Source organism: Zootoca vivipara, chromosome 12 (genome assembly GCF_965207765.1).
Source record: "Zootoca vivipara chromosome 12, rZooViv2.hap1.1, whole genome shotgun sequence".
In the NCBI taxonomy this organism is placed as follows: Eukaryota; Metazoa; Chordata; class Lepidosauria; order Squamata; family Lacertidae; genus Zootoca; species Zootoca vivipara.
In genome coordinates this window covers 30030519-30045850 of record NC_142595.1, presented here as the reverse complement: position 1 = coordinate 30045850, position 15332 = coordinate 30030519, and the positions used below count along the sequence as shown (strand labels likewise).

The window sequence follows — 15332 nt, the reverse complement described above, 5'->3', positions numbered from 1 at the left end:
AGTTTTCCCTTTTCTCGTGAGGAAGCCTATTCAGCATAAGGGAAAATCCCTTTAAAAAAGGGATAACTTGGCAGCTATGCTCACTTGTCCTTATGGTGTCCCTATTTTCATTGGAGAAGTGTTGGAGGGTATGGTAGGGTGTCCCATTTTCATTTGTGAAATGTTTGAGTGTGTAGAGCTTTTAACCACCACCCCCCCCCAAATAAATTCAGACAAGACTCAATTTTTTGGTTTGGTTTTTGCAGAATTTAGGCCACAACTTTATTGATTGCAATCAAGGGAATGGTTACATAGGCTCTGGTTCGACTAGCTCCCTGCACCCTTGCAGGTAGCGCTGACCCTGGGCACCAACCATAAGTCAGCCTCGGGTGAACACCTGGGACAGTGGCAAGCAGGAGCCCTGCTAGACCTCCACCCAGATGTCCCCTGGACTCAGGCTCTGGGGACAACCGCTCACAGGGAAGACCAACCCTGAGTCCAATATGTGGGAAACTGCCCAGAGTGCTGGGGCCACCCAGTAGGATAAATATGAATATTAAAATCATCATTACGGAGTGGGTGTCCCAATTTTCATCAGAGAAATGTTGGTGAAAGCACAGGTTTCCTCAGGGAAATGTGTGAGTACTATAAGCTGTGAAGTACAAGTGAAATCAAGATGAAGCACCTATATAAGTCAGTAGGTTTCCTATATAAGGGGAGGGTCCCTTATACTATCTCCAGTATGTTGTTGCACTATATTTTCCAAAAAGTGAATGTATTCCAGGGATTTGTCTAGGCTCAGGTTGTTGTTGGGGTGTAATTGCTGTTGGAATAGCACATGACCCAGATGTCAAAGGTCTCATCAAAGCAGAGGAGAGACTATGGTGGGCAGAAGCTGAGAAAGTCTTGTTCTAAGCCACTCATGAGGATGCTAACCTACTGTATGAAAGTGCATCATCATCATCATTATCATCATGACCATCATCATCATCATCAAAGGTCCCAGGGTAGTATACAACACTATAAAAATGTTAAAATCACTTAAAACAATTTCAGTTTGGAAAAACAGGTGCAACCCAAGGTGTGTGTGTGTGTGTGTGTGTGTGTGTGTGTGTTTGTAGTGTCAAGAAGAAGGGTAAAGATATGTACCTTCATTATATGGTGTAAACTCTACAATGAAAGTGCAAAATTCAACTTTTTTGAAAGAGGGGCCCCTCTGCCAATCTGAACACAAGGCAGAGTTTGTAGGGAAGGAGACAATCTCGGATAATGGGACACCTATTCACTTAGCATTCTAAATAGTAATATGAGTAGTTAAATTGTGCCCAGAAACTAATTTGTAAGCCAATGTAGGTGATTGGTGAGTTCAAAATTGAACCCTAGTCAGTAATAAGACTGTTGCATTGTGAAGCAGCTGGAATTTCTGAGAAATCTACATATTTTTTTCAAGGCTAAAGTAGTTATACAGAATTTTCTCCTATGCCCCAAAGCTTATCATCCATTGAAATGCATATACTGTATGACATCCACTTTGTTGTATTATGAGGAAAATGTTGCTGGGGCAGCAGAATTATCACAATCCTCCCTACATGAAGCACACATTTCAATCGGCAGCAGCACTGCCTATTTTATTAATAAATATGAATTTAAATTGTCTGCATACAAGCATGACATAAAATGGAGAATCAGTTCTGATATTTGATGGGATTTTCTCTCCCTCACAGGTAGCACCCAATTCTGAGGGACATACAAAATGCGTAATCTGACTCTCACATCTGGATTTCTACTTCTAGAATTTTCTCAGATCCGAGAACTACAGATACTACACTTCTTTGTGTTCCTAGGACTATACTTGATAACGGTAATCGGGAATCTTTTGATCATCTTTGTAATAGCCCTTGACCATCACCTGCATATACCAATGTACTTCTTTCTCATGAACTTGGCCATTTCCGATATTGGGACAGTTTCTGCCATTGGACCGAAATCCATGGTTAGTTCAATCATGAACAACAGTCACATTTCTTATGCTGCATGTGTCACTCAAGTTTTTTTCTTTTTCCTCTTTGGATGCTCTGACTTAATCCTGTTAACCATAATGGCACATGACAGGTATGTGGCCATCTGTAATCCACTGCAATATGAAGTAATTATGAACAAAGGGGCCTACATTCAAATGATAACCATGGCATGGATCACCAGTATTCTCTATGCTGTGCTGCACACTGCAGGCACATTTTCAATTACCTTCTGCTCCAATCATGTTGATCAATTCTTCTGTGAAATCCCACAACTACTAAAATTGTCTTGCTCTGACTTATACATAGTTGAAGTTGGACTTCTTGCATTTAGCTGTATTTCTGCGTTTGGGTGCTTTGTCTTCATCATTGTAACTTATGCGTGGATCTTGACTGGAGTCCTCAAAATGCCTTCTGAACAGGGACGGCATAAGGCCCTGTCCACCTGCCTGCCCCATCTCCTGGTTGTCTCTCTGCTTATGTTCACTGGACTCTTTGCCTACATCAGATCACCTAGTAATAGCTCATCTGGGATGGATCTAGTCTTTGGTGTGATATATGCAATACTTCCTCCTATGATGAATCCCTTCATCTACAGCATGAGAAACAAAGAGATCCAAACAGCATTGAGGAAGCTATTGAGCCTTAAACACTTTTGTGACACTGTTCCCGGGTACATCCAGAAATCCTTGGGATTTCCTAGAATATTCCTGCCCAGGAGCTGAAAGTGTTGAGATGAGATCTGATAAAGAAGTCCCATCACTGGAGACAGATAAAATGTGGGGACATAGGGGTGGTCCTTCCCTCTATGCCGGTAGTAATCATGACCACTACATATTATATATTTTAGTTTATATTGATCTTTTAAGAATATATCTTATCTATTTGCTTTGTTTCGCTTTGTTTTTATACTGAGGTGGTTTCTTTATTTTTTATTATGTATGGTGATGGTGGTGTATTTTAGGCTTATTGATGTACAGAGTGAGATATCTGGATTAAGCATAGATGTAAATATCTTGCCTGCCATGTTTAACCATGTTTGCTTGCACCATTTTAGCTTTCAGCACATGTATGTGTAATCTCCCTGCATTCCAACCATGTTTTCTGGAGTTTTTAAGAAAGAAGGATTGTAGGATTATCTTCCTGTTTTTCTATTAACATGTGATATTAATGCCTGGTATTAATGGTGTATTTTTCTCAAGAGTCTTACATAGGAACAGTTCAGCTAACGCCATTACTTTTCAAAACTGCAACAGCAAGTCAATCAACCATACCAGCTATATTGTACCAATATTTCTGTGAAATGCAAAACTACAGTGGTACCTTGCAAGACGAATTTAATTTGTTCCGCGAGTCAATTCCTTTTCCGATAAATTCGTCTTGCAAATCGCGGTTTCCCATAGGAATGCATTGAAATTGAAATTTATTTATTTATTTATTTTGCCCATAGGAACGCATTAATTATATTCCAATGCATTCCTATGGGAAACCGTGATTCACAAGACGAATTTTTCGCAAAACGAATTCGTCTTGCGAGTCACCATCAGATCGCAAGACGCATTCGTCTTGCGAAAAATTAATCTTGCAGGGCATTCGTCTTGCGAGGTACCACTATACTAAAATTGTCTTGCTCTGCCTTGTTCCTATCTGAAGTTGGATTTCTTGTATTTAGCACTATCATAACATTAGGCTGCTTTATCTTCCGTGTTATAACTTCAGTGTGGATCTTAACTGCTGTCCTCAAAATCCATTCTGAACAGTGGCATACTATTATTATTAATATCAATATCAATATTATTAATGACATATGGCCCTTTCCACTTGCCTGCCCCTTCGCCTTGTTTTCTCTGTGCTCCTGTTCACTGGACTCTTTGCTCATGCAAGAACTTCTAGCAATAGCTCATCTGATCTGGATCTAGTCTTTCCTGTGATATATACTAACTAGAAATCAATAAATGCACAGGATGGTTATTAGAAGTAAGAAGCTACACACCTATCCAAGTCAAATTGTTTGTTTGTGTGTTTGTGTATAGATGTATTGATACAGACTAATATTGTGATAGGATTAAAGTATTTGCTTTAAATATTTGGGTCGCCTTTAAACCCATTATGTTGTATCCCCATGATTGGACTCCGTAGGCGAAGGCACTACAGTCCATTGAGTTGCAATAAAGTGATAGTGATTCATGCTTGCAGAAGGAGGCAGGAGGCTCCCCCTGGATGCCACACCATCCTAGTGGTAGGAAAACTAGGTGGTGGTTGTGGCGGCACGATACATACCATCTCCTATTTGTCTTTAAAACCAAACCAAAAAACCACTTAATACAACAATGCTATATGTTCTTCTCATGTTTTGTTGCAGTATATCAATAAGTAAACCAAATGCAAAAGGCTAAGGTGGTGCAATGATTTTTCTCTGCAAGAGAAAACCAGTGCTCTGTCACAAAAGCCACCTTGTAGATATTTTTGTCAGGCTCCTGAAAAGGATTAACAGTCAACACTCAAGGAACTACCATCAAAAGAGTGTCCCCTTGTGCTCATTGAAATCTTTCAAGTGCTTGAATAATAATAATAGTAATAATAATAATAATAATAATAATAATAATAATAATAATAATAGTTTCACCACCCTTTTCCATTTTGTGTTTCTTTTAAATTTTGAATTGGAAGATTAGACTGAAGATTCATGCTGTTTTCCCACAAAGCACTAGAAAACACAATGCCTACTTCCTTTTTGAGATTTAATATCGATAGGAATGGCTTCAGATTCATGATTAATGGCACAGTGATAAGTGGGATCATCTTCAAGGATGGTCCTGGTTGCGGGCAGGCACCCAGGCTGGTTCCCCCCCCCCCAGTATGGGAGGAGTAATGCTGTCAAGCCAGGGTGGAACCATGATCACCCCGGCTTCTTGGCCAAACACTTTTGTGTTGGGTGATCGTGGGGGGATATAAAAGTGGCAGCGTGACTCTAGGAGTCTTGGTAGACCACAAACTTGATATGAGTCAACAGTGTGATGAAGCAGCTAAAAAAGCCAATGCAATTCTGGGCTGCATCAATAGGAGTATAGCATCTAGATCAAGGGAAGTAATAGTACTACTGTATTCCGCTCTGGTCAGACCTCACCTGGAGTACTGTGTCCAGTTCAGGGCACCACAGTTCAAGAAGGATACTGACAAGCTGGACCATTAAGGGGTGATATGATAGACATGTTCAAATATATAAAAATAAATATATAAAAGGATGTCATATAGAGAAGGGAGAAAGGTTGTTTTCTGCTGCTCCAGAGAAGTGGACACGGAGCAACGGATTCAAGCTACAAGAAAGAAGATTCCACCTAAACATTAGGAAGAACTTCCTGACAGTAAGAGCTGTTCGACAGTGGAATTTGCTGCCAAGGAGTGTGGTGGAGTCTCCTTCTTTGGAGGTCTTTAAGCAGAGGCTTGACAGCCATCTGTCAGGAATGCCTTGATGGTGTTTCCTGCTTGGCAGGGGGTTGGATTGGAAGGCCCTTGTGGTCTCCTCCAACTCTATGATTCTATGGCAGGCACCTGCTTCGCGCTGTCAAACAGAGCTGGGAAACGTCCTCATCGTTCGAGGCTGTAGTTCAGCGGTCAGCAAACGTTTCAGCAGGGGGCCGGTCCACTGTCCCTCAGACCTTGTGGGGGGCCGGACTATTTTTTTTTAGGGGGGGGGGAATGAACAAATTCCTATGCCCCACAAATAACCCAGAGATGCATTTTAAATAAAAGGACACATTGTGCTCATATAAAAACATGCTGATTCCCAGACTGTCCACGGGCCAGATTTAGATTGGGCCACATCCGGCCCCCGGGCCTTAGTTTTGAGACCCTGCCATAGCTATACCTCTCCTTAGCTGACTAAGCTTATGATTTTATTTGCCTTATTTACTCACTTCTTTTTTTTTTAAAAAAAAATTTTTTTATTAATTTTATACAGACAAAACAAACAAAACATACAATATAACACTGTCCGTTTTCTCTCCACCCACCGGTCCACCTCTGCCACCGGTAGTACCCGTGTGCGTTAAGAATCAAAGGGGTCCATTGTAAGATTGGGTTTAGCCTCCCCCCTCCCCCCTCCCCCACATCCCCCCCCCTGCCACTGAAGGGACAGGAGTGGAGGAGCTCTGAGGATTGGTTTCCCCCAGCTCTTTCATAGGCATATTTAAACAAATACAAACAGCACATCAACAATAGGGAAAGGTTATGAATTCCCAATTCTTATTATCATAACATTATAATTGTGACTTCCTCGATACTCTTCCTTCTGGTTTTCCTGACAATCTCTAATTGCTTATGGCGGGTTTCCTATTCCAAATCAAAATCTTATTCTTGTAATATTAACTTTAATCCTCCTCCTTTTCCATGCTATCCTCCCACAGACCCCCTCCTGCCACAAGAGGAGCCCGCAGGGCACAGCACTTCCAAGGTTCCATTATTTGCGTCTGGGTTTCCTTCCACCCCCTCCTCCCCCCTCCGAGCACCCCCTGCCACTGGGTATCTCAGAGTAAGGAGAGGAGGATAGGCAGCTCTCTGCCCAGACACTTATCTGAACTCACAAACATTAATATTTAACCTAGAAATTCTTTCCTCAGCCATTCTTCTAACACCCTCCAGAAAGTACAGCATTTTCTTCCTTTTTTTTACCCTCCATCCCTTCTCCCTAAGTCTTTTCCCCCAATTGGATCAGCATTTCCATTGACAAGCCAAGATTTCGAAAACCGTCTTTCAAAAGCCAAAACAAAACCTTTTAACTAAAATTTTCACCCCACCCCTGTTCTTTCCCAGTTCCATCTCCAGGCCTTTGTCCCCCCCTGCCCCTGTCTTTCCCATCCCTCAATAACACCACTCAACATTTTAACCCCTCCAGGATCTTCAATTCCATTGATCTTCTCATTTTCTTGCTCTGCTTGTTTCTCTTCCTTTTGAAATCCGTGCTTTGCTTCATCCCAGACATATTTTTTATAGCCCAAGTCCCCTTCCAAATTCTCATCAAGTTGTTTCTCCTCACACACAGTCTCAAACTCCACCACCTCCAAGTCCAAATTATCCTCTAAATCCTGAACTTGGACTTCAACCTCAACTGATGGTAAATTGGGATGTTGCCGTTCCTTGTAAATGTCCTCCCATGTTTGTAGATAGTTCAGCACTGCCTCCTGGAAGGCTCGAGAGTACTTTGTTTTCATACTTCCAAGGGCGTACCCACCACGGGGCAAGTTAGGGCAGCTGCCCTACTCTAGAAGCAGGGCTGGGGGCAGAGGCGGAGCACAGCCCGGCGGAGCGCGAGTTCGCCGTTCCCGCCCGCCGCGCTGCACCCTCCCTCCAGCTCCCCGTCGCGCCCTCTGGCAAGGCCAAGCGCAGCGGGGAACCAGAGAGCGCGGCGCGGCGGGCGGGAACGCTGAACTCGCGCTCCGCTGGGCTGGGCTCCGCCTCCGCCCACCAACCCTGCTTCTAGGGAGGGGCACAGCCCGGCGGAGCGCGAATTCGCCATTCCCGCCCACTTTGTGGCCCCTCCCCTTCCGTGCCTTGGCCCCTCCCCTTGCCCCCCCTAGTTTTGATCCTGGGTACGCCCATGCATACTTCTCTTAACCGCAGACAAACAGGAGATAGGGAGCAAAGGGTACTGGAAAATTCCTTCCTGTTAGACGATCGACTCCATTTTGGCTGTTCTTTTCCTTTGTCTTTAACTCAATCACAAATCCACTCTTAATTCCAAATTAAATAGTTCTGCCTCACTTTCAAACAATTTTTTACTGTTGACAGCAGCACGATAAAATCCACCCGGTCTTTTGACAGTTTGACAGCTTTTGACAGCTGTCAAAGCACTCTTCCCCTCGATAATGCTGTACCTCGAGGGGTGCCGGACTCGGGAGCTGGGAAGGTTCAGAAAAGTCTCTCTTTCTCTCGGGTCCACCGACCCTGAAACTTTTTTCTCTTTCGGCTTGAGTTTATTTAAAACGCCTCCCGGTTTTCCATTAGGAAGAGACCGACTTCCGTTTCTTTAAAGTCTCTCCTATTTTTCCAATTAATGATTTTATAGTCCAAATAAACGTTCCACTTACTTTATGGAAATCTTTAATTTTGTTCAGAAGAACCCGCCGCTTGCCGGGTCAGGACTCGGAGCTTCGCTTCTCGGAGGTAAAATATAGCCCAAAATGGCTCCCGCGGTTCCACCCCGCCGGCTCTCGATCGCTCTATTGAGCTCTCGGGCAGCAGGGGATCCGCAAAACGGAGCAGCCGCTGGGCGCGTGAGTCACCGGGACTCTCTACCCGGTGTTTTTACGGGGAGTCCGCTCGCTCTGCGGACTTCCCCCCCCCTCCGCGAGGCCAGGGACTTCGGCACGCGAAGTCCCTGCGTCCTTCTCTCCGCCGCGACGGACCGGCTATTTACTCACTTCTTTTCCCCTTCTTTTATCTAGCCTTTCCCCCTTCTTTTATCTAGCCTTTCCTTCCAGTGCCTGATCCTCCCTCCCTGATCGCTCCACAGGCTCCACGGCCTGCGTCCTTTTGCTGTTTCTGCTTACCTCCTTTTACGTCTAAACATGGAAACAAGTAGCAAATGGGATGAAGTAAAAGGATCTGCGCCCCTCAGCGCCAGGGCGGCCAACCTGCTTGAGACAGCCCTGAGTCCAGGGGATATCTGGGTGGAGGTCTAGCAGGGCTCCTGTTTGCTGTCTGTCGCAGGTGTTCACCCAAGGCTGACCTATAGTTGGTGCCCAGGGTCAGCACTGCCTGCAGGGCTGCAGATAGCTAGCCAAACTAGAGCCTGTGCAACCATTCCCTTGATTGTAATCAATAAAGTTGTGGCCTAAATTCTACAAAAACCAAACCAAAAAAATGAGTCATGTCTGAATTTATTTCTTATGGGTGGTTAAAAGGTCTCCACATGCAAATCATGGATGAAATGCAGGGAGATTACACATGCATGTGCTGATCATGAGGGGAATCTGTGGAAAAGCTAAAATTATGCAAGCAAATAAAGTTAAACATGGGAGGTGCATTCTGATGAAGGAAGAACTAAGCTATTTATTCTTCTGTAAAATGTTTATATCCTATGCTTAATGCAAATCTCAGGCTTTACATCAATAAGCCTAAAATAGAATACCATTAGCATGCATCATCAATAATAATGAAACCACCTCAGTATAAAAACAAAGCTAAACACAGCAAATAAATAAGATATATTATTAAAACATCAATATACACTAAAAGAGATAACGTAGTGGCCATTATAACTACTAGCACACCCCAAATTCACAATCACAAAAGAGACATCAAGCCCTACCCAACAACACTATCAGCATCAGTAAAAACAAGCATACACCATCAGTAACAAATAATAAATAGATAAGATATATTATTCAAATGACAGTATAAAATAAAAGAGATAATATGTAGCGGTCATGATAACTATTAGCAGACAGGGAAGGACAACTCCTGTGTCCCCACATTTTATCTGTCTCCCGTGATGGGAATTCTTTAGCAGATCTGAACACTTTCAGCTCCTGGGCAGGAATATTATAGGTAATCCCAAGCATTTCTGGTTATATCTGGGGAAAGTGTCACAAAAGTGTTTAAGGCTCAAGAGCTTCCTCAGTGCTGTTTGGATCTCTTTATTTCTCATGCTATAGATGAAGGGATTCATCATAGGAGGAAGTAAAGTATACATCACAGCAAAGACTAGATCCAGGCCAGATGGGCTATTACTATTAGGTGGTCTGGTGTAGGCAAAGATCCCAGTGGAAACAAATACAGAGACAACGAGGAGGTGGGGCAGGCAAGTGGAGAGGGCTTTATGCCGTCCCTGTTCAGAAGGCATTTTGAGGACTGTTCTCAAGATCCATGTATAAGTTACAATGATGAAGACAAAGCATCCAAAAACAGAAATACAGCTAAATACAAGAAATCCAACTTCAACTAGGTATAAGTCAGAGCAAGACAATTTTAGTAGTTTTGGGACTTCACAGAAGAATTGATCAACATGATTGGAACAGAAGGAAATTGAAAATGTGCCTGCAGTGTGTAGCACAGCATAGAGAATACTGGTGATCCATGCAATGGTTATTATCTGAATGCAGGCCCCTTTGTTCATAATTACTTCATATTGCAGTGGATTACAGATGGCAACATACCTGTCATGTGACATTATGGTTAACACGGTAAAATTAGAGCATCCAAAGAGGAAAATGAAGAAAACTTGAGTGACACATGCAGCATAAGAAATGTGGTTGTTGTTCATGATTGAATTAACCACAGATTTGGGTTGAATGACAGAAACTGAGCCAATATCAGAAACAGCCAAGTTCATGAGGAAGAAGTACATTGGTGTATGCAGGTGATGTTCAAGGGCTATTACAAAGATGATCAAAAGATTCCCAATTACCGTTATCAAGTATAGTCCCAGGAACACAAAGAAGTGTAGTATCTGTAGTTCTCGGATCTGAGAAAATTCTAGAAGTAGAAATCCAGATGTGGATGTCAGATTATGCATTTTAGTCGTGAGAAGAATATGTATATCTCTCAGAAATTCCAGCTGCTTAACAATGCAACAGTCTTATTACTGATCAAGGTTCAATTTTGAACTCACAAAACACCTGCAGTGGCTTACAAATTAGCTTCTTGGCACAATTTAACTACTGTACTCATATTTAGAATGCTAAGTGAATTGGTCTCCTAATATCTGAGATTGTCTCCTTCTCTGCAGACTGTGCCTTGTGTTCAGATTGGCAAAAGGGCCTCTTGGTAGTTCCAGCACGCTCCAAAGTTCAAGGACTGGACTCAGAGAGAGTATTCATGGTCCTTAATATGGTTACACTTGAAAAAAGAAACTGCAAAGGGAGATTGCACCATAAAACTACTAAATTGCAATACATCAAAAGGTTGAGTGTTATCACATCTGTATTGAACAGTTACAATTGATTTTTAATAACAAAACGTACATTTAATAACAAAACGTACATTTTAGTAATGTAGGCTGCAATCCTGTGAACAGTTAGCTGGGAGTAAGTGCCGCTGTGGGTTAAACCACAGAAACTAGGGCTTGCCGTTCAGAAGGTCGACAGTTCGAATCCCCGCGATGGGGTGAGCTCCCGTTGTTCGGTCCCAGCTCCTGCCAACCTAGCAGTTCGAAAGCACAAAGTGCAAGTAGATAAATAGGTACCGCTCCGGCGGGAAGGTGAACGGTGTTTCCGTGCGCTGCTCTGGTTCGCCAGAAACGGCTTTGTCATGCTGGCCACATGAGCTGGAAGCGGTACGCCGCCTTCCTCAACCAATAAAGCGAGATGAGCGTCGCAACCCCAGAGTCGGTCACGACTGGACCTAATGGTCAAGGGTCCCTTTACCTTTACGTCCCACTAAATTTAATGAGACATACTCTGAGCATAGAATTTTACTATTAAACGATTGAAAATGGATGTACTCACTTACATTATTGAAGTAACCATCACCGGTTCCAGGCAGAAATCTCCTATCAGCTCAAATGCAGCAGTTTTCAAAGCAGAGGCTCCAGTTGTTTGGGAGGAAGACTTTGAAGTATTATGTTGCATGTATATGTAGAGTGAAATTTATCGTCTCAACAATGTTTGCAATAGGCAGACAAAGCATGGCATAGTTCACCCATTTCTTTGAACTTTCTTCATTATTTCTTTGAAACTTAGCCCTCTGTGTGTATCAACCAACACTGAGGTTGTTCTGCCCAGTGCTTCTGCGAAGCAATTTATTCTTCTGTGTTTTTTTATTTATTTCCTGGAGACATGCTCCCAAGAGCCCAGTGCATCTGATTAGAAAAGTGTGTTGAATTTTTTTCCCTTTGCCTTTTCTTTGCTGGTTTCCACACTAACCTAAATAGATGTAAAGGTAAAGGGACCCCTGACCATTAGGTCCAGTCGTGACCGACTCTGGGGTTGCGCGCTCATCTCGCATTATTGGCCGAGAGAGCCGGCGTATAGCTTCCAGGTCATGTGGCCAGCATGACAAAGCCGCTTCTGGCGAACCAGAGCAGCACATGGAAACACCGTTTACCTTCCCGCTGTAGCGGTTCCTATTTATCTACTTGCATTTTGACGTGCTTTCGAACTGCTAGGTTGGCAGGAGCTGGGACCAAGCAACGGGAGCTCACCCCGTCACAGGGATTCGAACCGCCGACCTTCTGATCAGCAAGCTCTAGGCTCTGTGGTTTAACCACAGCGCCACCTGGGTCCCTACAACCTAAATAGATGATTGGCACCAAAAAGGCAATAGAAATGTAAATGTCTGTAATTTATTCTATTTTGTTCCCTTGATGATCTGGTTTTGGCTTAACGTGCAAGTACTATACTGTACCTGCAAAGCGTTGTTCTATATTGCCTTTTACATCTGTTCCCTCTAGAGAAAATAGAACATTGTTGAGAGGCTGGCTCAACAAAGCATTTACAGATGCAGCTATTTGTTGTAAATAATGTTTCTATGTACAAAGGGTTGTAATTTTTATTTCCTGAATGTTAATCTGTTTGACAAAACTGTTGTGGAGCCGAGCCAGCATGAAGACCAAGCTTCAGCAAAGCGGTTTTTTGGTGACACAACCTGAGACTCAGAACCTCAGGATGACAGTGCTATTTATTTATTTTGTTTATTTATTTATTTAATTTATTTATTTATTTATTTATTTATTTATTACAACAACAACATTAACAACAACAACAATAATTTTTTATTTGTACCCCGCCTATCCGGCTGGGTATCCCCAGCCACTCTGGGCGGCCTTCAACACAGATTAAAATACATTGAAATATCACACATAAAAAACTTCCCTTAACAGGGCTGCCTTCAGATGTTTTCTAAATGTCAGGTAGTTGTTTATCTCTTTCACCTCTGATGGGAGGGCATTCCACAGGGCGGGCGCCACTACCGAGAGGGCCTTCTGCCTGGTTCCCTGTAACTTTGCTTCTCGCAGCGAGGGAATCGCCAGAAGGCCCTCAGCACTGGGCCTCAGTGTCCAGGCAGAACAGTGGGGTGGAGACACTCCTTCGGGTATCCTGGGCTGAGGCCGTTTAGGGCTTTAAAGGTCAGCAACAACACTTTGAATGTGCTTCTGTAAATTTTATCATTCATGCAAAAAGAACAAATGAATGAATTTACTGCTGTTTTAGGGTTGCCTTATGTCATTTACACCTGTAAACCCTTTTTGCTGGGAATGCCTTTAGAGACCCTTAATAAAGAAAATTAAGAATTTCTGGACAGAAGTACTGACTATTAGACATTAGACAAACAAGTATAGGCTATGTTATTCCCAGAAACCCTAAAATAAATCTCATTTTTCATGCTTGAGACATGTAAAAAGGATACTTTGCAAGCTGACTAGGGCCATTACCTTAACAAAGAGACTGGCCTGATCAATTCAGCAGTTCTTACTGCTACAAATGCCAATCTTAGATATTCATGTGTTATCACTGTGGCAGTAACCATGAATCTGAAAACATTTCTATCGATATTAGATCTCAAAAAGGAACAAAATAAAAAAATTCATTCAGTAGCACCTTAAAGACCAACTAAGTTTTTATTTTGGTATGAGCTTTCGTGTGCATGCACACTTCCAAATGAGGGTCTTATTTATATATAATAAATGTTCATAAAGGTACCAAGCAAACACGTACAGGAAAACAGTCCCGAAACCATTTTTCACTCTCCCAGGCTGACTGGGCCTTTCTATGAAAGGAGGGAGAAAATGGAAAAACCTCTCCATTGTCTCTGTGCTCTCCTGCCTTAAGGGCACATTTAAGATAAATAGGGACCGCTCTGGCGGGAAGGTAAACGGTGTTTCCGTGTACTGCTCTGGTTCGCCAGAAGCAGCTTTGTCATGACCCGGAAGCTGTCTGCGGACAAATGCCGGCTCCCTCGGCCTATAGAGCGAGATGAGCACCGCAACCCCAGAGTCGGACACAACTGGACCTGATGGTTAGGGGGCCCTTTACCTTGAAGGGCAGGCACGCTTTTGTTCTGGGTATGGGCGGAGTAATGCTGTCATGCCAGGGTGGAACCATGATCACCCCGGCTTCTTGGCCAAACACTTTTGTGTTGGGTGATCGTGGGGGGATATAAAAGCGGAAGCGTGACTCTAGGAGTCTTGGTAGACCACAAACTTGATATGAGTCAACAGTGTGATGAAGCAGCTAAAAAAGCCAATGCAATTCTGGGCTGCATCAATAGGAGTATAGCATCTAGAATAGATCAAGGGAAGTAATAGTACCACTGTACTCCTCTCTGGTCAGACCTCACCTGGAGTACTGTGTCCAGTTCTGGGCACCACAGTTCAAGAAGGATACTGACAAGCTGGAACATGTCGAGAGGAGGGCAACCAAAATGGTCAAAGCCTGGAAACGATGCCTTATGAGGAACGGCTTAGGGAGCTGGGTATGTTTAGCCTGGAGAAGAGAAGGTTAAGGGGTGATATGATAGTCATGTTCAAATATATGAAAGTCATATAGAAGAGGGAGAAAGGTTGTTTTCTGCTGCTCCAGAGAAGCGGACACGGAGCAACGGATTCAAGCTACAAGAAAGAAGATTCCACCAAAACATTAGGAAGAACTTCCTGACAGTAAGAGCTGTTCGACAGTGGAACTTGCTGCCAAGGAGTGTGGTGGAGTCTCCTTCTTTGGAGGTCTGTAAGCAGAGGCTTGACAGTCATCTGTCAGGAATACTTTGATGGTGTTTCCTGCTTGGCTGGGGGTTGGACTGGATGGCCCTTGTGGTCTCTTCCAACTCTATGATTCTATGTCAGGCACCTGCTTCGCGCTGTTAAACAGAGCTGGGGATCTTCCTCATTGTTCGAGGCTGTAGCTCAGGGGTCAGCAAACGTTTTCAGCAGGGGGCCGGTCCACTGTCGTTCAGACCTTGTGGGGGGCCGGACTATATTTTTTTTGGGGGGGGATGAACGAATTCCTATGCCCCACAAATAACCCAGAGATGCATTTTATATAAAAGGACACATTCTGCTCCTGTAAAAACATCCTGATTCCTAGACTGTCCGCAGGCCAGATTTAGATTGGGCCACATCTGGCCCCCGGGCCTTAGTTTGGGGGACCCTGTCGTAGCTATACCTCTCCTTAGCTGACTAAGCTTATGATTTTATTTGCCTTATTTACCGTACTCACTTCTTTTTCCCTTCTTTTATCTAGCCTTTCCTTCCAGTCCCTGATCCTGCCTCCCTGATCGCCCCACAAGCTCCACTCCCTGCGTCCTTTTGCTGTTTCTGCTTACCTCCTTTTACTTCCCGTTTGCTACTTGTTTCCATGTTCTAAACCCCTCACCCCATCCCACTCCTTCCTCCATTCACTC

General features: G+C 43.5%; 2 protein-coding genes across 2 annotated transcripts; one reads left to right on the top strand and one right to left on the bottom strand.

Moving 5' to 3' along the window:
• The first annotated feature begins 1732 nt into the window (after positions 1-1732).
• LOC118079096 (olfactory receptor 14A16-like) lies at positions 1733-2722 on the top strand. The gene has a single exon (XM_035103131.3). It carries the CDS (start codon positions 1733-1735, stop codon positions 2720-2722), a length of 990 nt encoding a protein of 329 aa, XP_034959022.3.
• A 6797-nt stretch (positions 2723-9519) lies between these two features.
• Positions 9520-10650, bottom strand: LOC132592937 (olfactory receptor 14A16-like). The gene has a single exon (XM_060281182.2). The coding sequence runs from the start codon at positions 10510-10512 to the stop codon at positions 9520-9522; it is 993 nt and encodes a 330-aa protein (XP_060137165.2). The 5' UTR covers positions 10513-10650.
• Positions 10651-15332: the final 4682 nt, after the last annotated feature.